Here is a 20992-nt window from a genome sequence, read left to right as displayed (position 1 = left end):
GACTCCCAGGCCTGGATATATTCTAGAACAGCATCATTAGAAGGTGGGGTAACGGAAATGTGACTGCAGCCAGACTGTTGTATGATACACCCTGGCTCCTAGCTCTATACTTACACATTTAAGTCATAGCAGTCCTTGATGCTGATTAGCTCTTCAATATATTCCTTCTTCACATCTGGGAATCTTGCTTCCTACAGTAGGAAAAGCTAAAGGTTACGTAGGTATTAGCGGAGCTGTGTAGCACAACCTAGCAACAGCATGCAAGACAGAGATTTATAGGTAATTATCTAACACGCTCCTGAGACAAGGGCCAAAATGAATTTCAAGAGACCATTTATATCCATCCAGCCCAGGTATTGCAAGCTGCTGGCCTTCCTTTGCTCCACAGGATGACTGCTAACAGCTCTTTCTCACAAGAGTATGGGTAGTGATGTGAATGGCCACGAGCAGCTGGCCTAACGAGTGATTCAGGCGAGATGGAAAGAGGAGAGGCACGTACGTATGATCTACAACACAAGAAAAGCTAATATTTACCTTCAGACAGAAGATTAAGGAGTTCCAGACTGTGTACTGAAATACAACATTCCAACGTAAAAGGGAAAAACCCAACAATATGTATACCCACCCAAAGCACCCAGACACACTAGTAACAAGATCAGAACAGACAACAAACCTTTACTGGCATTTCTGTGAAAGCTCTCCCGGCATTAGCCACGTAACAAAGAGCACCCTTTGCTGCTCTCTCTTGTTGGGTTTCTGTACAGGTATTGCAATCGATTGCACCATACAGTATTTTGCTTTACAAGACTGTACTGGTCAGGGTTGTTAAGCAACCCTGACAATGCAAGAGTATCTACTTACCCATCTTGAAGCAAGTCACTGATCAGCAAGGTCTTACTTGGAACAAATTGAATTTTGTTGGACTACTACTTAAAGAATATTTTCCTCAACCCCAGTTCTCCCAAATAGAATCAGACACGGGATGCGGAGGGAAGGCTTGGAGGGGGTGGGGGTAGTGGTGTAGAATACAGAGGCAGCAAAATATGTATTCCATAAGGCATCAAGAGAGACCCTTCCTCCCTACCAATCAGGGGGAAGAGTGTACACTGGAGAAGAAAACATTAGACATGTGAACCATCACCACGTTTGGTTTGGTTTTTAAACATACACCATGTTGCCCAAGCTGCTGAATATGCCAGAGGTTAAGCAGTACCCTTCTTGGTGATTCAGGTCTTGTAGCTAGTGCCCCTCATGCTAAGCTTCACACGCAGAGTCGGAAAGTGTGAAGTTAACATACACGAGTCTTCATGCTGCTTATCCAGTAATCCCACAGTGCTACTGCTTGGAAATCCACACCGCAAGGGCAACCGTTACCACCGACCACCACGGTGGCCTTAACACAGCCATGGACCAAACTACTTTAAGAGAGCCAGCTGAAAGCCGCCATGGCTCTCAGCCATATGTCTCTAAGCCTTCTCTACTCCATCCTCTATCCCTCTGCCAGTGTTTAGTCTCAGTTTCACTCCTTCAGCTCGACACATCCTTTCCTAAACCAGCTCTACACAGTTGGGTTAGGAATCAGCCAGACAAAAATAAACCAACAGAACTGAGAGGGTGGTAGCCTTCAAGGCAACAGACTCCTGTTATTTGACCTCACTGTGCCCTTGAGACCCTGCAATCAGTTCTGCTAAATCTCTCTGGCCAAGAGCCCACCCCAAAGCAAACAGTGCCCTCAAGATTCACATCCTCTCACCACTTCTGCCACAGTGCCGGCGTTAGTCTTTCAAACCAAAGTTTTCCACGACAGTTCACTGCATGCTCCTCACATGGTACATAGCCAAGTCTCGGCCAAAACGAAGAGGATTTGCAGCTGAAGTCAATAGGGATGTGCTCTGAGCACGTGAAACACTGCACACCTCGAAAAACCTGTCTGAAACTAACATGCACACAGAAGGCAAACAAGCCCTGGGAATACTTACTGTCTCTCTGATAAGCAGTGCAGTGAGATCTTGGTCCTGCTCAGCAGCATCTTGTTCTGGCACATTACTAGAGCTAAATTCGTGAGATCCCTGTGCGGGGAATGCTGGACCTGGCTGTTCATTGTCTATCACTACCTGCTGACCCATTTCTTCTGGTGGATGTGCTGGCTGGGGCGAAGCGGGACCTGGAATCCCATCCTGCTGTGGTTCAGGACGGGGGAAGGCTGGCCCAGGAGCCTCCTCTCCATATGCCCTTAAAGACCCTGGCTCTGCTTCAGGCTGCCCTTGCTGAGGAGCACAACCATTTGCTACAGCATGTGGCTCGCCTTCCAAGGGCTGGAAGTGTGGGTGATCTAGCTGGTTGTTCTCATGGATCTCCTGATCTGTGGTAGCTACAGCAGCTGTTCCTCCAAGGTTTTGCTCTGGCTTCAAGTCCTCTCCTTGCCACACCTGGGCTGCTACCTTTTCTTCCTGTTGTGGTGGAAGCTCTGTATTCTCCACACTAGTGATTTCTCCGTTGACAACAGGCTCTGGACTTGTCTTTATTGCTGGAAGCAAACTTGGGCCGGGCTCTTGGTTACTTGTAGGTTCAAACCTGGGGCCATTAAGCTCAGATGGTCCAGGCTGCTGCAAGGCAAAGTTCATATTCCCATTCTTGCTTGGTCCAGCACTGCTCTCCACCATCTGATTATACTGGTCTCTCTGGCACAGCAGAGTTGAGATCTCATTTTGCAGATATATGCTCCTCAATGGCTTGACAGCACTTTTAGATCCTCCTTCTCCCACAGTGTTTGCATCCTGCCATTGAGCAGCAGGTCTGATGACATTGGGACGCAGAAGCTGCTGATGCTTTGGGGTCTAAAGAAGACAGACAAGAGTAAGTAGGAGATCTTGTCAGCATGTCAGAATCCTTGCTCCAGATGACCTTTTGCATTTACTAATCAAATTTCTGATGGGAACCAGATGAAAAGTCTGTTTAGCAAGGTGTGTAATAAGGCATAAAACTGCAACCCACATATCCTCAGTCTGTCCCCTGGTGCTAAAAGAACATTTGGCAGAATTGGGGATGCACAGAACTTGCAGACTGGAATAATCTCCTAAATTCACCTCAGCCCCCACTTCCCTCCCAGTAAAATAGTCTAGGAAGGAGGAACAAGATGATGGCGTATTTGCATTCTCACCATTCATTTGAACAGGCAGGAACCAAAGCTCAAAGAACTAACCTGTAGCCTTGTTCTTGCCTCTGGCAGATAGACTGCTGTGTGCCAACAGAGTCTAAATGTTCTCTGTTACTGTTTTCAACTAAAACAGAAAGGTCAGCTTTGCAACCCATTTTCTCAATGTCTCTGGTTAATTTCACAGAAAAGTGGAATATAGTCTTAATATAGATTAGATATGAAATTAGACACTTAAGATAAGCAAGGTAAGCTAAAGCCTTTGGCCCTCCTCTGGGTAACTGCCTGTGCCAGTGGAAAGTGATTTATCAGGTGGCCTGGCTTTGTAAAACCGCAAAAATGTAACTGCCTGCAACAGCCCAACAAGTGCCCAAGTAACACAGAGGAATATAAAGCATACAAGGTTAAACAAGGCTTGTTTTGAAAACCAACCTTCTCAGGAACATCAAGTCTTCTTACAAAGCACTCTACCTTTTTGGATTTAGATAGACAGCTTTATGGAAGCTACAGCCTTTGTTAAGCAGAACTTTAAATACAATGCATTTTAACAGTCTAGTTCTCCCCCCCCCCGTGCCCAAGATATGATTAAACACTTAAAGCCAGCAAAATATCATCCTTTCAACATTCATTTCAGACATCCTAAGTAAATTACTGTAATCGGACAGGACTCTCAAAGGAAGGCATCAGATATTTGCACAAGAGTTGGCAATAAAGGCCATGAATAATGCAGGACAAGTACAAGAATGAAAAATTACCTCTGCCAAGATGACTACATCATCGTCATCTTCCTCATGCTGCTGCTCTGCTGGCATTTCCTGCAACAAAGGTAATTCTTCATCCGATGAATCTGATATCATGATAAGACTTTCGTCCCTGCGGTTTATCCAGTCTGTAGTAAAGTAAGTAAAGTTAGTTATTTGCTCAAGGTAAATAACTGAAATTACAGGGCAGAATCACTGAAACATCTGAAAAAGCAATCTTCACATTTGCATTGCAGTAACAGGGAAGAAGCGCTCAAAGGTCACTGGTTCCTCCGCGAGTTACTGTTAACAGCCACTCCTACACCCCTCGGCCCTCTGAGCAAAACACCTGCACAAACTATAGCTCACCACAACAGTCCATGCATGAAACGGTCACTCTGACACTTATGTGGAGATTCCTCTATCCCAAACTTCATCACGAGTCAAACTGCTGCAAAAATTATTCTGAACAAGCCACTTACAGAATGCTTCCTAATTTTTGCAGAGACGTCCTGAACTTTCAGTATCTCGGAGGCAATGCATTTTATTGATGCACAGTGCATTCTAGAGGAGAGATAAGGTTCCCTGGGCAATTCGGCCTCTTATGCAAGACTGAGATAGGGCCCTTGGCTGTGGGTACAGAAGATATCCTGCTATTAGATGACAACCTTGTCCCTCAAGGTCTGTCAAGAGTGGAATATAGATGCTACTGAACACAGCTGCTGGAACACAGGAGACACACTCAAGCCAGAAAGTGAGGGTTTCTGTACTGAGGAGACAGCATACAACCATGCTTTCCCTACAATTTGACATGACATTCTGTCTTTAGCATGAGTATCTGTTTATTATCTTTCAGGTATACACAGAAAGTAGCATTTTGAATGCCACTCTTGGAAGGAGCCAATGCACACAGCCCTGTGAGGGTACGACTGCAGAGCCACCCTCTCTCCTATGAGGTCCTTAGAAGGGTGGAACACTGGAAGCCCCTCAGATCTGCTGAAATACGTCTCCATGGTGTTCCCAAGAAGTCTGCAATCTGCCTTAAGGCCATGCAACATGAGAAAGACAAGAGCCAAGTATTTTGCAGGTCTGTATAAAATGAGAGAATTTTCTGTAGGTAGCTGTGAAGTAACAGAGCAGCGTAAGGCATGACAAAACGGAGCACTAGCAGGTTCCCATTAACAGCACTCTTGCAAGTTTAGTATCTACGAATCCTGCTGCTTGTAAGCACTTTTACAAAGAAACTTCTAGAAATATGCACAAATCAGTACTCACCTTTCCCTCTGTGACTACGGAAGCTGTTCAACTTAATTACTTCTTCCTTTCCACCTCTCTCTGCCATTTTAAATAGCTGTACCTGAAAGTGTCAATGTTTGGGCATGACAGTCAGGCTTGTGTGAGGAACTAGAAGACAAAAACAGGAGAGAGTAAGGCAAACTCAGCAGCACCCTAACCAGGCTTTCCCAAGACTAAGCCGCTAGATCGTTTTGGGGGTTCTCCTGGCTCTCCCAGCACAGTCTCTTCATGACGATACTTTTCTGTACCACCTTCTCAGTGCCTAGAAGCAGATATGTTTGTTTTCTTCTGACAGTTATGACAGCTGACTGAAGAGTGCAGTCAGGCCCAAGAAGCCTCCCCGGAGAAGACACGAAGACACTTATAGCTATGCGATCACTGAAAAGGGCAGGGCGGGGGAGAAGATGTAATTCTGTCCAGCCAGGACTCAAACCCTCCCCATATGTGGATCTTCTTCCGCTTCCAAGACGTCAAAAACCTCATGCATCAACTCCCATAGGGGTGTTTCTGCCACCATCTACTGGTGAGAGGAGCAAAAGCCGCTTGCCTGAGCTGCCACAGGGCAACACCACCTAAGCCTGCATCTCAAATGTGCCAGCTGATGGCATTACAGCCATCCCCTATCGCACTTAATGCCACGAAGTCATACTACACCCAAGCACCGCAGAAACGCTAGCACCGAGGGGAACAGCCAGTTATTATGGGTATCAGACCTGACAGCCTAGCTGCTGAGGAGCTGAACCGGGAAGTGAGACACATTGGTGAAACCCAGACACCAGCATCACGCCCTGAATTCCCCTGTGTGCCGCCAAGTTGAGGTGCAGCTTCAGAGGGACCAGGGGTGCTCTGAGCTCACGTCCACGAAGCCCACGTTGTTGGCACGTCAGAAGGAAGGAAGCTGCATGCCTGGCAGGGCAGTATAAGCGAATGGTTTGTGTCGGCGCTGTGAACCGGCATGGGAACAAGTCACATCTACAGAGCACGCTTTCTTGCCACCATCTGCTATTTTAGAGACTTCCCTGATTTACAGCACATTCCCCCCCTCAATGAAGGTTTGGTGCAAATTCCAGGATACGCCACCTGCTTTCTAACTGAAAAGAGAGCATGACAGGGATCAGGTTCCTTCACAGGACTGAGCTTTTGGGACTAAAACTTGCTACCCCCACCTGTTCTGAGAGAGGCACAATGAGCCGGCTGGAGGCTCCCAAACAGGATTAGGAGGTCAGAGGAATCACTGCAACCTGAATAGTAGGTTTCCATTTTATACTCTGTCAACTTAGAGCCCTCAATTCCCGCTATCACAGAGCAGCTGAATACATACAGGAACTCCAAGCACAATTTGATCACTGGAATGAGAAAGGAGGTCTTTTTATTGAGAAGTATTCATCTCACTATTAGAGCACGGAGAAATCTGTATATTATTAAATATTTACTGATGTATAAGCTTGAAGAAGATGATGGGTCTGCTGTAAAATCCTGTTTGCTAGTACACAAGAGCAGTATAAATTCCTCCTCAATAATTCTACTTAACCTCCTCTGCCAGGAACAGGATTTGCAGCTAGGACTGCAAAATGAAGAAATCTGTTCAGATGCCTCCTATGTACTGGTATCTATACCCCCCTACCCCTCCCATAAGGAACTAGTTGTTACCATCTTCAAAATAATTTAATACAGGACAAAATAATAGAAATTTTAAAAATATAATTTAGCACTTAAAAAAGCCAAAACCCAAATGTCACTTGACAGAAAGCACACGCTGCACGGCAGCACAGAGTCAGCTGGCCTTGGGCAGGAACTGATCCTCCTCTTAAAGAACAGCCTGCACAGACACAGCCCGCAGTCTCGCACCATAGGCAGTGGGATAAATGAGCAAGGCAGCAGCATCTTCCCTGTTTGCAGGGCAGGACACTTGCTTAACACACACAAAGGGTGCCAGCAGCACAGCTTAGTGCCTGAAACAGCCTCCTCTAGTGGGAACCTCCACCATAATGGTTTTCAAGGCTGGACTACAAACTGCCATGCTCATCTGGTCCCAGCACTGGTGATGGTTCGTATTTGAGGGGGACATTGGGCTAGGGAACTGCAGAGGCTTCTCCTAACCAGTATTACTACAAATATGCAACTACCTCTATATTTGAGCCCTGAAACCTCAGCAGAATACCATATTTCCAGTGAGCAACTTCAAGAATACCATGGGCATACTGATGGTTTGAAAACGCTTCAAAAGCAGGATTCTGGGGAGTGTTTCCACTAGGTTCTTCAGCTTGTGCCCTACAAACAAAGAGAAATAAACCTTATTTTATTTGCCAGAATGGCACAAAAGCACTGTTCTCATCATTGCAGACAGGTGCAGGAGCAGCAGCTCAGTAGCTGCGTCACTGAAAACCCTGTCTTTTTTAAAAGGTCACATCCACATTATTATTGTTGCATTTTCCCTGGTATTCATGAATAGCTACCACCTAGTCCCATATAGCATTTTTTCATCCTTAGCCCTTTCAGTACTTTACAAAACAAGATCTACACGCTTCTTTCCATTTAGAAGATGGAGAAATGGAAGCACAGAAAAGACGAGTGTGGCCAAGGCCACCAAGCAGGCTAGTAACAAAGCCAGGAGCAGCACCCAGGCCTCTTCAGCTCACATACCCATGCCAATCACTTCTGCTTCCCAGCAGGTTGGTCCTGCAAAGCACTCCTTGCAACAACCAACAGCCCCTGCGCAGCCAGCACCTGCCTCATGTCAGCTGCCTGCACACAGGCTCACGCTCAACAAAGGAACCTCCTGGCAGCCAAAAACAGGGAAGGATTGCTCCAAGGCTGGCTGGGGAAGAACAAGGACGTTTGTGAAAGCCACAAATCGACCCTCGCAGCATCAAGCGGCACCGACAGAGGCCAGACAGGTATTTGCTCAGATTTACTCTGAGCAAAGTTAAGTGGCTTGGACATTTCTCCCCTACGGGGACAGGCAATGTGTTAGCTGAGTTGGGTACGCGTGTATGCACAGGTGGGTCAACAACGATCGGCACAGACACTGAAAAAAATCTTTTTACAAATAGTTCAACTGGTGCTTTGTCCAATGCTGGCTAAACCACAGCTGTTCATATCCAAGAACAAGGGATAAGCCACAAGACTAACATGACTATTCTCTATAGGCAATTCTGTTTCCCGTAGAGAGGATCTTGCCCACTTCAACCTTGAGAATCAAGAAAGAGGTACAGGAAATAACCTGAAATGAAATTTGGAATACAAACCATCTACCCCCTGTACAAGAGAAAAATACGCACATGTCACCAAAAGACTCATGGTGGTTTAAAAGCAGGAATATAATAAGCAGCATTAACTGTAGTATACAGTGAAGGCAAAGAAAAAAAGTAAAGCCTGGAAAGAACTGGCAAAGTACCACTTCTTTTTTATTTCAAAACAGACTGCATAAAAACCTAGGTAGCTTAATAAAGCACTGCTTTGAGGGTAAAAGCAAGCTTCCACTGAGAGCTAGCAATTCATGTTGTCAATACTCAATGCAGAGCTCAAGTTTAAACAAATACCTATAAGCATAGGCCAGTTCCATCTAGTGGCATGAATAAGAAGTTTATTCATGTTTATAGCACTAGGCCGCCGAGAACGTGAAGTAACAAGATCAAAGCCACCCTAGGGTCTTGCCCTACATAAACAACATAATAAAAAGCAAGCAAGACAGATGGAAAGAAGCTATCCCACACTACCTCAGCATTTTCAGCACTAATAGGTAAAAAATAAGGCCACCTATAACCAAGCTCTAACATGACCATCAGCTTTTTTGCAATGCAGTCAAGGACAGGATACTAGAAGCGTTTTAAAAGAAAAAGATCTGGCAGCAGACAGATATGCACTTTGCAAGCTTTTTTTTCTTTTTTTTTTCCCCCTTTTTTCTTAAACACTCCCACCTGCACTATAGCGCACAAACTGGACTTGGAACTTGAATCCCAATATAGTATCAGGGCAACACAAACCCCTTGTCATGACTGCAAAGCCACCCCAAAACAGCACGGTGAAGACTGCCATGCGGAAGATGCGGTTCCACCCAATCTCTCCTCCGCCTTCCACATTACTCTGTGTATTCATGACAGCACAGGCAATAAAATCCTTCCCATGAAAGTTTTTCCTACAGCAACTCGAGAGGAGAACCACCCATTAACAGAACAGCTACCGGAAAAATCAGAGACCATCAGGGACTTACGTATAACTGTTTTCTGAACTGATTAGATCTCAGACCGACAGTTGAAGTCGTATGTATTTCCCAAACAAGCTTCTCATACATGTAAAAATCTAATCTACAAAACCACTGGTCCCAACCACTACTATGAGTTGACAGATCAGATGCTAAGAGGTGAAGCACATCTCAGGTGCACACAGAATGCTTACACAAAGATTTCCAAAACCCATTCAAGAATCCCTGTAAACATCACATTACATATTTTTAGCCTAACCTAAAAATAGCACACATTGGTACTGTGCATATATTTAAACTCTTGGTATATGCAGTCATTTCTGGACTGCAGTAATTGGAACAGAACTCAAATCCGTTCCCTCCACCTCACAGCTGTGCTGCAATGAACATCTTCACACCGTGTTGGAATTTGAAGAGGGAGATCTCCCCCTCCTAGACACAATGTACTTCCCTCCCCAGCCCCCCTTGCATTTACAACATTTGAAATCTTGAACTCCCACATACCCAAGACAGGCCTAGACTCAAAGAGCTCTTTTCTGGCTCTAGCTCAAGGCAACAGGACTAGACAGAAAGCACTGCAGGGGAGGTTAGAATTGAAATCCCAACCGAATGCGGGGCCAGGGAGGGGAAGCGCAGCTTGAAAGAGATGTCAGCAACATCAAATCGTTTGTTTTAGCCTCTCCCCCATACAGCAACACCACTGTTGCTCACCTACATTGACAGAAGAGCATCAACTCCTACTTTGTGCCTGCGGGCAGCAAACATGTCTGCTGGTAGCCTGCAAGCAAGGTGAATTTCTGCCTTATTGCAAGCTGCTAAAACAAAGAGAAGCTGCTTAAATAATGCATGGCTTGTGACAACCAGCAAAATGAAAAGCTAAAAATTCAGCCCTTAAAAAAAAGAAAAAAAAAAAAAACAAAACTAACAACAAAACCAAAACACAACAGAAGGGAAATAAACCAGCCTGACTTACTGTCAAGTATTTCACTGAAACATTTCAAAGGGTTCATGATTTGCTGAGGGCTGCTCCTTGTAACAGTCACTTGGCAAATGCAGGGAGAGTTTAACAGCAGTTGCTCGTGTTAAACAGCATCATCCCAACTGAAAATTAGAAATCCCCTGATCATAAGCCCAACAAGAACAGCTGGGCACAAACACATCCTGTTTGCTATGTGCAAGGCAGCCACCACCACTTCATCATACCTTGCAAAGGAATAAAGCCAGAGGTTAAAATGTGGACCTGCAGCAGGGCTTCTGCAGAGCAGGTTTACACGAAGGCCTGACTACAGCTCAGGCAACGGTGGGAAAACTCTTCCAGAACCAAAGCATTGGCCCCAGCCCAAGAGCCTTACCCTTGGCCTCCCGAAGATAAAGAGTGTATGGGCAGTGACTCACAGGCAAGACCACCTGGTTTCCAGCAGCAGCTCGGTTTGCTGAGAAAACAGCACGACCAGCTACAGATTATCACACAAAAGCTCCTCTTAGGAGCACAGAATGGGGGTAGACTTACAGCAACTGCACCCATGTAGCTCTGCCACCCATTCTGGAACCTGTAGCACGTGCTGAAGAGGAACAACATACCAGAAGATAATTTAATAAACAGAATCAGCTTTTAAGTTTTAAAACGCTCCCGAAGTGTTTCACAAGACATTAGCATCTGGCTTGGTTTACCAAATGATTTTAAGACAGACACATATGCCCTCTAAGAAGGCGACAAGATTCCTGAGATCTAAGAAAAATCAAGGAACAGAATTTTGTCCCCAATAAGAGCCAGGTAAGACAGTTTTACTGGAGAAAGCCAGAGAACTGATCTCATCACACCAAAACATAACACAATATAACACTAGAAGCATTTTGTGGCAAGTAAATCAAACCCCGATATTTACTTTCCCATACATACAAGACAGCCAACACACACATTCTTCAGAAAGTATCTCACAAGAGCGGCCACTACCTCTGCAGCCACACCAGCATCGTAACTGGCTTCAGAAGCAGTGCTCCAGGCTAGAACATTATTAAGATGGACAAGAGGGACAGGGAGTCTTCAAGCCTCTCTGGCAGCAATCACAACTTCTAGTTATCTCACTGAAGTTCCCCATTCCTCACCCTCCCTTACCCAAGAAGAAAAGCCGCACTGTGAAACACGCACCAAAGCGAGCGCTGCCCTTTCCGCCGAGGCACACCACTGATGCGAGCTCTCTTGATAACTGCAGAGTGCTTAGTGATCACTGCATCCATGAAAAGCAAACCATGAGCTCACTAACGTGGGGGCTATCCAGCTTTACTAAAATCCTACTTGTGGCTAGAGCAAGGACCATGTGCTGTAGCATCATGCAGAGCTCTGCTGTGCATTGTTACAGTCAATTCTCAGTCAACGGCATTACCAAACACATATCGGAAGATATTCTGAAAAGAGGCTGTGGATTAGCAGGGTACAAGCTACATCTGTGTGTCACTGCTCCAGTCTAATGAAAATTGCGTAGTCAGAAGCAATTAAGAGAGATGATTTTTAGGGATTACTTTGGTTCAAATCCCTAACTATACTTTCTCCATTTTGCAAGTCAAAACTTACAGGAAACATCTCGATGGTCTGTACATCACAAGACTTCTAATCAACCTCACTTGCAGATCATCATTCTATTAAGTATCACTTAATCATAATTTTTTAAAATATCCAATCTCCATTTTAATTGCATCTATTAACACAAAAGTACAAGAGGAAAGTAACCTGTCCACTTTTCTCTTATTCACCTAACAGCTGGCCACCTGCAATGATCCCAGATTTCCAAGCAAAACTGATCTCTGCTCTGTGAGCTCTTTCCTAAAATGTAGGACTATTTTGAAACAGATGTACTTGTTTTCCAAAAATGGGCAACTATTAATTCAACTCAACTGAAAGTTTCTGATGCCTTCAAGCTATTCCCTCATGACTGGCACCAGGGTCAACTTCTGGACATTTCAGTGCCTTCCCATGACCCCCGTCAGTCCTTCTGCTAAATAACAGGGCTCTACATCGTCACATCTCTCTGACCAGCATGAGACAGCTAATTTTGATGTATGCAAAAAACCACGCTCTGCGCAAAAGGTGGAGAGCTTTGGATCAGTCACTTGCCTCCCCTATCAAATTGAGTTCGTAAAAAAAAGAAAGTTAAAATTTACAAAGTCTGGTTAGAAAGGAGTTAATGCAATTGCCTTGAGCAGCTCATTTTAAGAGCAAAGTGAAAATTCAAGGCATCTCTGCAGTTAGCTCCTGTAAAGGGTACTCCTCTGCCTGCCTCAGGCTTCTGGCATGAGCAAGATCATACAGTATAATCCTCAAAATCCAAAACCCTCCTCCCACATCCCTAACACAGGTGCCAGCTTGGCATTTTGTGTTCAAGCAACAATTCAGACACCAGCAGCTTAGCTACGGCAGCACATACACACAAAACAAACTTATTTCGGCTCACAGCCTATCTCCCAAACCATCATTTTAAAGAATTGTTTTGTTCTGATTTTGTGGTATAAGGGTGGGGACGAACGGAAGAGCATGTGAAATCATGCTATTTGCAGCTTTGCTGCTTCCAGAGCAAGTTTTACTTCCAGTTTTCTTGCCCTGAACTCACGTGTATCCTAAGAGAAGGGGGCAGAGGCTCCTTTCTCTGAGCAGCACTGTTATTAAATGCACTGGTGTCTGAAAGAGCCAGATTCCATGGATTACTAGCTGCTGCACATACTTGTCACTGCTCTACATAACATTAATTGCAACTGCCTTCTCTTCCCCATCAACCCAGGGGCCACACAAAAGAGAAAGAGAAATGCCCTATGTGCCCCAGGATGTACATGAGAGTGCTCCTCGGTTACTTGTACTTCATAGAGCTCTTCAGCAGAAAGGACACAGCATTTCCTCTCCAAATCCTTAGTAGTTTTTTGCCTTCTTTCTTTCCCTTTTTAAGGGATCCTGAATGTCACCTTTAAAAGGTATAACAGAACAAAGAAAACCAAGTGCAACCTTTTAAGTAGTTATTTAACAAGTTGGATGCATGTCTTCAGGAAGCTTCAAGTTACAATCTTAGCATCATTTTTCACTGGAGACAATACAGAGAAATAAAGGACTTTAAGAATAACCCTAGGACAGGCTATGGCACTGACATTCATGTAGATGAGCAACCAGCAGCCTGCTCTGCTTGCAGCCCTGTTTACAGGGAGCACCGGGAGCAAGAAGGAGAGACAGGCTGCACACAACCGGCAAACTGCTATTAAAAACAGTAGCAAGAGGCTAACTAGACCAAAGTCAAGAGGGCTAGAAAGCACAAAGAGTCAGTTTTAGTTGCAGTAACAGACAGAGGACTGCCTGCTGCCCAGCAGACCAACTCTGGAAACAATCACCTAAGCAGCACTTGGGAAGTTGTGTTCCAGAAAAAAACCATAATGTATCACCAGGAGCAAATATGGAAAGGAAGGGGGGTATTTTTATTTTGTTTTAAATGTGACCTGAATCTATCACAAGAAACTTTGCTCTCAAGGACAGCTGCAGTCTACAAAGCACACCTCACCTCATTCCACAAAGCTGCTGACAACATAAAAGCTAAGTCTTGACCTTGAGGTGGCACAGAAGGAAAAAAAACTTGACCTGTTGCAGTAGCCCATCTTAGCAAAAAGGAAGGTTTCTGTGTCAATCTGCACAGTACTTTCAGAAGTATCGACTTAAAAGCTTGCTACAAACCATGCTAGGCGTCAAACATCCCAGAATTAGGGACTTCCAAAAAGAATGACTTCACAGGTCACATATTCTGGTTATTACAGCCGTACCCTTTTTTTGAGCCATGTTAAGCATCTGCAGTTGCTATAATTTCAAAGGTCAGTGGCAGCCAGAAGCTGTGGCTCCACGTTAAGAAGGGTTTCACTGCAATACCTACTTAAGGTGGTCACGTTCCCACACCACAGCTTGTTGCCTCCTCTCACACTGAGCTCCACCAGCATTTGTTACCGCTTTGAAAAGAAATGCCCCGGGGGAAAATTTCTTTGTAGAATTCAGATGAGATACCTTTTCTTCTCACACATCCACTATGGCATAAGTGGGAGAACAGAACTAAGATGCTAAATTAAACTGCAGCCTAACATACTTGACACTATGCAACCACAGCCAACACCTAACTAGCACTCAAACTATTCACACTCCTAGTCGAACATCAGGCACTGCCTTTGAAAGATGCTTCTACACATTCAATTGAAGGGCTTAAATATGTGCAAGAGCCAGCTTAGAGCCATACTGAGCCAACAAACAGGTCAAGTTCACTCCACGGTGAAAGGAGTCTTAAACTGCCTTAGATACCGAGAATAAAATACCAATAGATACCTCGTAAGGCACACACGATACCTGAGCAGCAAGTCCACTCTCTGCACCGATTCCTGGTGGAAAGAGTGAAACAAGCTGCCTATTGCACCCACCAACTGCTGCGCAGGAAGGATTGCCACCAACCCATCTGAAGAACTGTAACCGTGTCCCTACTGCTCAAGCACCGCAGACGACCAGTTGTTACAAGATTTTCAAGCCAGCCAGCAACTGCTTTTGTAAAGCTGGGTTTAGTTTTGTTTGCGGCCACACGTTAGCCTTGCGGCCAACCTATTCCAGGCCAGCAAGCAAACTAAGCAAACTCTCAGCAGCAAAAACGGAGGGCAGCCTTCCAGGCTCACAACAATTGTCCAGGCTGACTTCATCCATGCCACGTGGCAGTGGCCATTGCAGGGTTTAAGCAGAATATATTAAAATAGCAAAAAAGCAAAGAGGTTGTACTGGAAGTAAGCATACCACTACATCAGAACTGAAAACAGTGAAATCAGATCATGGCCAGATTTAGAGATGCTCCATATCCAGCATTATTCTTTTCTGAGCCCATTAAAGTTCACAAATGAATGAGTTATCAGTTGGCCAGCTAAAAACCAAGGAAAGAAGCACTGCACATTAATTCTCCAGGTCAAGTCATGCAGATTTAGGAGTCTGCACAGTACCTAATAATTTCACCCCAAGGACAATAAATATTTTTGTCTGTGCAAGATTATGAGAAGGACTACAGGCCACAGCTAAGAGGTTACACAGGCTGCAGTCAGACCATTTGCTAAGGACACGTCTGTTTTCAGGCTGCAGATTTGCGTGCCTACCCCTTAGTCATCGTAGTTAAGTGTCCAACACTGTTTAAGCTTTCACATAGCAGAATATAAATTCTTTTCCTGGGTGTTGCAACAGTAAAACATCAAACATACTATTTAACCATCTGGGACTGAGGGTCAGTAAAAGCAGCCACAAACTGATAAACAAACACAAAAACGTTAAGCTGAGGAGCACTCTTCAGACACTGTGTTCAAGTGTGAGGTGCGTTCCAGCCGTTGCAAGCTGGTCTGTGCTAGTCGTGGCTGATCCAAGGGCACCTCCCAGTTTATACACAATGAAGCCTGCTCCACTACAATAGGATTCTGGTTTAACAATATAGAGAGAGGACATGAACTATTTATGCTAGCCAAGTTACTGCTAATGGGTCTTGCCCGTCTTGTTCATCTGTAGCTGGAAATCCTAGCAGCAGGGGAGGTCTGAAACGCCCTATGCTGCTGGTTTCCTGCAAGGGAGAAAAAGCTTCTTTTCCTGCCTCCCCATTATGCTGCTGCTGTCATCTTCCTCAAATTGCATTACAGCATAATACAGTGAGAGCAGGGAGAGGAGGAAAGTCTTCTAGGCAGCATCGCCGCTCTGCTGCAGGCAGCTGTCAACATCACTGCCTGTTTCACCCTGCTATCCCACTGTAATATGTTTAGCCAGCAACATTTTGTACTTGCCATGGGTGTGTGGGTAAGTGCTCCTTCTGCTACCAGCCTTTAGGTACCTTAAAGCAAAAATGATCTGCAAGGAGCATCAGGGAGAGGTTTGCCTCCCCTCCTCCATCAAATATAAAAATACATCACGTCTTTGGGATGGTATTTGGTAATAGAAGCGTAAATCTGTTCCTAACTTTGGTTTTGCAAAGGCTGCAAAAAGCCAACTGCTGTCTTCTTTTCTCCAATAAACAGCAATAACAGTGCCCACAGCTTGGTAAGAGCCTGTCAGTATTGACAAAGCAGTACAGGAACCTTGTGTGAGAAGTGCTTTGGACAAAATACATTACTTGAGGCCATTTTCCATCCTTATACTCCCCAAACGGAGATTCTAACTGCTACAAATCCTGATCACCTCATGCTACAGAGTAATACCACACAATGCCTCTACAGATCTTGTCCAAATGTTTATCTAAATAATGCAAACAGCAGCCTGGCCTCCTTACAGAGGTAAGCAAGACTGAGTGTGAGCAATACAGCACTTGTCCTCCTCAGAAGCCAACTGAAAACATTTCAGGTCACCTTGACACCTACATACGCTCCCAAGATTTATTTCAGCTCGTCAATTTTGCTTCTCATTATGAGTGACGATGACAGCCTCCAAAAGTCACCCTGTGAACAGACAGGCACCGTCGGCATCAGCAAAGGAGTCGGGCTCCCCCAAAGCCAGCAAGGAAGCCACGCTTTTAGATTTCCCCCAACCTGGGTCAGAAACACTATGAGAAGGCATCGTGACTTGAGGTAGCAGTTGCCCTGTGTTGAAATCTCTCCCCAAAGCCCAATGCTTTTTCCACTTAATCAGACACTGACAGTTCCCCTCATGAAAGTGGGGAGGGAACCACAGCAGTGCTGGTAATTAGGAGAAAGGTGTCATTCAGCAGAAACATGATTTCTAGTCCTCAGGAATTAAGCTTTCTCAAGGATTGTTATGAATTTAAAACCACTGCAAGCTCTAAAAGCACTGACCCAGAGGAAAAACATCACTCCTGAGATATTCCAAAATAAACCTCAAATTCTATAAAAGCGACATGAAGGCTGCTGAGAGTGAGATTATTCCAGCTCAGTAAAACATTCCTTATTATCTCACATCTCAGTGCTTTGGCAAGAATAACTTATTCAAGCCACCAGGACACTGCTAAGTGGTCTTTTTCCTTTCTTCCTGTTCTCCCTGCCTACCCCTTCCCTATTTCCCAAATTTCCCTGTCCCAGTAACCTGATTAAAACAAAACTCCACTTCTCGTCAGACTAACACCGATCAGCACATTATTTAGCTCCATTTCAAACACAGAAACTAACACATCAGTACACAGATAACTTTTATCTCCTGGGCTGCTACTGGAAGACAGCTAGTGTCCAGGGTCAGCTGCATGTTTCACATCTTCCACTCCTCACTGTATTAAAAAAAGGCACCTACCCCACAGGGAATAGATCCTACTGAGAGTAACTGAATTTACATGTAGCAGCTTGAAAAGCCCACCCATCAACCGAGGCAGGCAATTCATAACACTTATTTTAGTGCACACACAGACTTCAGAGACTATTAGCGCCTCTCCTTTAAGTAGTTAAGAAGATGTCTGTATTCAATAATTGAAATGGAGACTTAAAATATCTCCAGACCAAATCCACGTGCAAAAAAACCCCAAGCTTCTGACGAGAGGAATTAGTGGCGCAGTTCTGACTGTCCCAAAAAAAATGCAGCCAGTGGCAAACCCCGACGCCCATCACCGCGCCAAGCTGCCAGCGCTATGACACACTAAACCACTCACAATGACTTTAAAAAGAAAGAAATAAAAATAAGACACCCATTCCAAATTAATGAACGGAAGCTTCTTCCAGCAGGCACTAAAACACACCCAAAGGGCTCCACATCTCTTGCACTTGGGTTTGTGCGACAACTCAGACTTGCTAATCAGCTCCTGGCCCCCGAGATATGCTTCCTGCCCCTCTCCAGCTACGCTGAAGTCGCTGGAGTTACGCGCTCACTCCACCTATTTTTGCCACAGGACTTTTTAGCGATTTGTGTTCAATTTCAAAGCACAAGCCACGCTGCCAGCGATCGTAGCTCGCCGGCGGCAGTAACGCCCACTGCATTCTCAGGCAGACAAAGCATTGGTCTACCCAGGAATTTGGACTTCCAAGGCAGCTTCTGAAACACAAGCCCAGGAACAGGCTGCCAACACCCTGCTGGAAACCAGAATGTACCTTATCATCAGTAAAGCCTGCCCCAACTGCTCTTCCAGGAACTGTTATTTGTGCCCTGACTTATGCAGTTGCCCAAGAAGCATGCCTGCAGCCAGACTGACAGGAAAACATCCTAGGAAAGAATGAAGAAAAGACATGGAAGAAGTCTCGTTACCAAAACGCAGCACTACCAAGCAGGCTGAATGTCTTTACAGATCTTCTTCAGGAAGTGGGTCTGAGTCCTTTCCCAAGTCTTGGCACTTCAGGCACAAACTCCTGTCAAGATGATTGTTTATTAACATCTAGTCACACCATGCAGACACCCAGCACATGAAATCTATTAAAATGTTTACAGTATCAAAAGGCCTGATGCAAGGCAGTGGAATTTTTGTACAGCATTCATCCTAGAAATGAAAAGTTCATATTAAAGCTGTAAATCCCGCAGTTCTGTAATTAAAAGCCATCCCTGCACTTTCACCAATCCTAAAGAAAATGGGTTCCACCATACAGTTTGTGCTGCACCTGCACACTTCTATGGCCCGGTACCTCTACAGGGACATACCAGAACTTGCTCAAGATTGCAGAATGATGGGTTTCAAACATCCCCCCTCACCTTCCAAGCAGGTTGCTGAAGGGAAAAAGCTCTTAGGCCATCCCCTCTGGAAGCAGGAGGCAGCCACTTTATATCTGATCATGCAAAGTCTCATCTATCCACCTGATAGGGGACACCTGCCTTCTCCTCCATTACTACCACTGGAAACCTGCACTTGCTCCAAAGCATGTTGATTGAGACAGCAGAAATCGTAAGAAAGAGAAGTCAACCACCAGAGAAACCGAACAGATAGAGGAGTCTGCTCATAGGCCTTAGCACTAAGGCTGCCCATGCCTTTCAGCCACCAAGGCAATTAGCTACTGCTTTCAGGGCTGCTGCTCGAAATACAGCAAGATGAGTCTGCTGTTCTGTGTGGCAATCAGTAAACTGGAAAAGAAACACAAGAAGAGACTGTGAAAAGTACGCGGACAGCCGAGTTATAGTCCCTCAGCATTACACCTCGATAATGGAAGTAAAAGCGTACAGCAGCAACATTAGCTTTTCTTTCTTTAAAGCATCAGAAGTCTCAAACCGGCAACTGAACCAAAACACTTCATGAACGATAATGAACCTTGTTTGACAAGCAGTAAGGAAGCTGAATAGAAACATCGACAATTAAACTTATTCTTTTGACAACTATGTTTCTGGTATAAGTATTTTTCCATAAGACTCTAATAAGGTAAGGTTTTAGAAGACATTCAGAGGCACCACTTTAGGTCATAAAGCAAAGGTGAGATGAAAATAAAAACCTCCTGGGCCAGACCCACAGTCGCAGGCGGCCGTTATCTGCCCAACTGCCATGCAGGGGTTCCAGCGAGCACGGCTACAAAGCCAGCGGATCCGTGAGGCAAAGGCAACTTTTTAAGCCGACCTACATTTTGCCCATCCCAAACCAGCGCTCCGGAGCGCTGCCTGGGCGAGCTCACGCTCCTCTCTCCACACACACGCTGGAGTTAGCTACAGCTCTTCAGCCTCACAACACTTCGGTGAAACCCCAACGTTTCTCCATCTGTTGGGGGGAACGAGCGCAGCTCCAGGGGCAGAAATACCCATCAGGCGCCTCCATTACATAAAAGCTGTGTATGTGAGTGCTTCCAGCGCTTACTCTCTCCCACGAAGCCGAGATAGCACTCAAATCAACAGAGAGAGGGGGGAAGAGGAGGAGAAGGAGTATCTTTTACACAGATCCCTCCACTCTGAGGACAGCTGTGTTTTGGGTTCCTTGCCCGCAGCAGCTCCCACAGCAGATGCCTGAAATGTCAAGATGTCCCAACGGCACCAAGTGTTTCCACAACAAGACGGGGGGTCAGAAGAGATGAACAAGCTTACATCCGCCTTTTGCCACCAGCTATGGAGCTGACGCTATTTTTTCTTCCCGTGTACAAACACGCAACCCAGGGCACCTGAAACGAGCCGGTGAGGAGAGCAGCACCAGAAAATCGTAACGGGGTGCCCCCCACCACCACGACCACCCTCTTCACCTCCCTGTTGCGGGGGGGAACAGGGGATTTCAGCAAGATTCCCAGGGCCGGGAGGGAGGCGAGGGCCTTACCGGGGCCAGCCACTAACCCTGGGGGGAGAAGGGAGCGGAGCGGGGTGGGGGGGAACCCGGCCCTGAGGGGAAGGACGAAGAAGCGACCGACCCTGAGGGGAAAGCGAGGGAGGACGCGGCCCTGAGGGCGAAGGGGGCGGGCGAGGCCCAGAGGACGAGGCGGGGGGAGCCCCGGGGGGAACCCCAGAGCCCTCCCCCCCCCCCCGCCCCGCCACCGTCGCTTTCCCCCGCCGGGACGCGCGGACCGCACCAAAGCGGGAGCAGGGGGGTGCGTGGGGGTGCGTATGCCCCCCCTAAAACCATCACTCACCAGCCCCATCCGCCCCTCCGGCCCCGCTTCATTTAGCCGCCGCTGCCCGGCTCCTTCCGGCCTGCCCGCGCCACGTGACCGCGCCGCCCCGCACCATAGAGAGGAGCGGCGGGGAGC

General features: G+C 46.0%; 1 protein-coding gene across 6 annotated transcripts in view; it reads right to left on the bottom strand.

The window, feature by feature from the left end:
* The window catches only part of RNF216 (ring finger protein 216), an 81606-nt gene extending 60618 nt beyond the window's left edge, over nt 1–20988 (bottom strand). Inside the window, exons 1-5 of one of the 6 annotated variants that reach the window (XM_032989049.2) lie at nt 20876–20988; nt 5170–5298; nt 3910–4043; nt 1980–2837; nt 115–191 (exon numbers count right to left, since the gene is read on the bottom strand). In XM_032989049.2, coding sequence (XP_032844940.1) covers nt 115–191; nt 1980–2837; nt 3910–4043; nt 5170–5236 — 1136 coding nt within the window. In that variant the 5' untranslated portion in view covers nt 5237–5298; nt 20876–20988. Of the gene's footprint in view, nt 1–114; nt 192–1979; nt 2838–3909; nt 4044–4376; nt 4467–5169; nt 5299–11543; nt 11564–18596; nt 18617–20194; nt 20206–20342; nt 20406–20875 lie in introns of those variants that run through there. The other 5 variants (XM_042798720.1, XM_042798719.1, XM_032989051.2 and 2 more) reach the window with 5 other exon arrangements.
* Nucleotides 20989–20992: the final 4 nt, after the last annotated feature.

The sequence above is a fragment of the Tyto alba genome, unplaced genomic scaffold, assembly GCF_018691265.1.
Source record: "Tyto alba isolate M040663 unplaced genomic scaffold, T.alba_DEE_v4.0 Super-Scaffold_28, whole genome shotgun sequence".
In the NCBI taxonomy this organism is placed as follows: domain Eukaryota; kingdom Metazoa; phylum Chordata; class Aves; order Strigiformes; family Tytonidae; genus Tyto; species Tyto alba.
The sequence above is the reverse complement of the archived record's forward strand: the minus strand, read 5'-3'. Positions and strand labels throughout refer to the sequence as shown.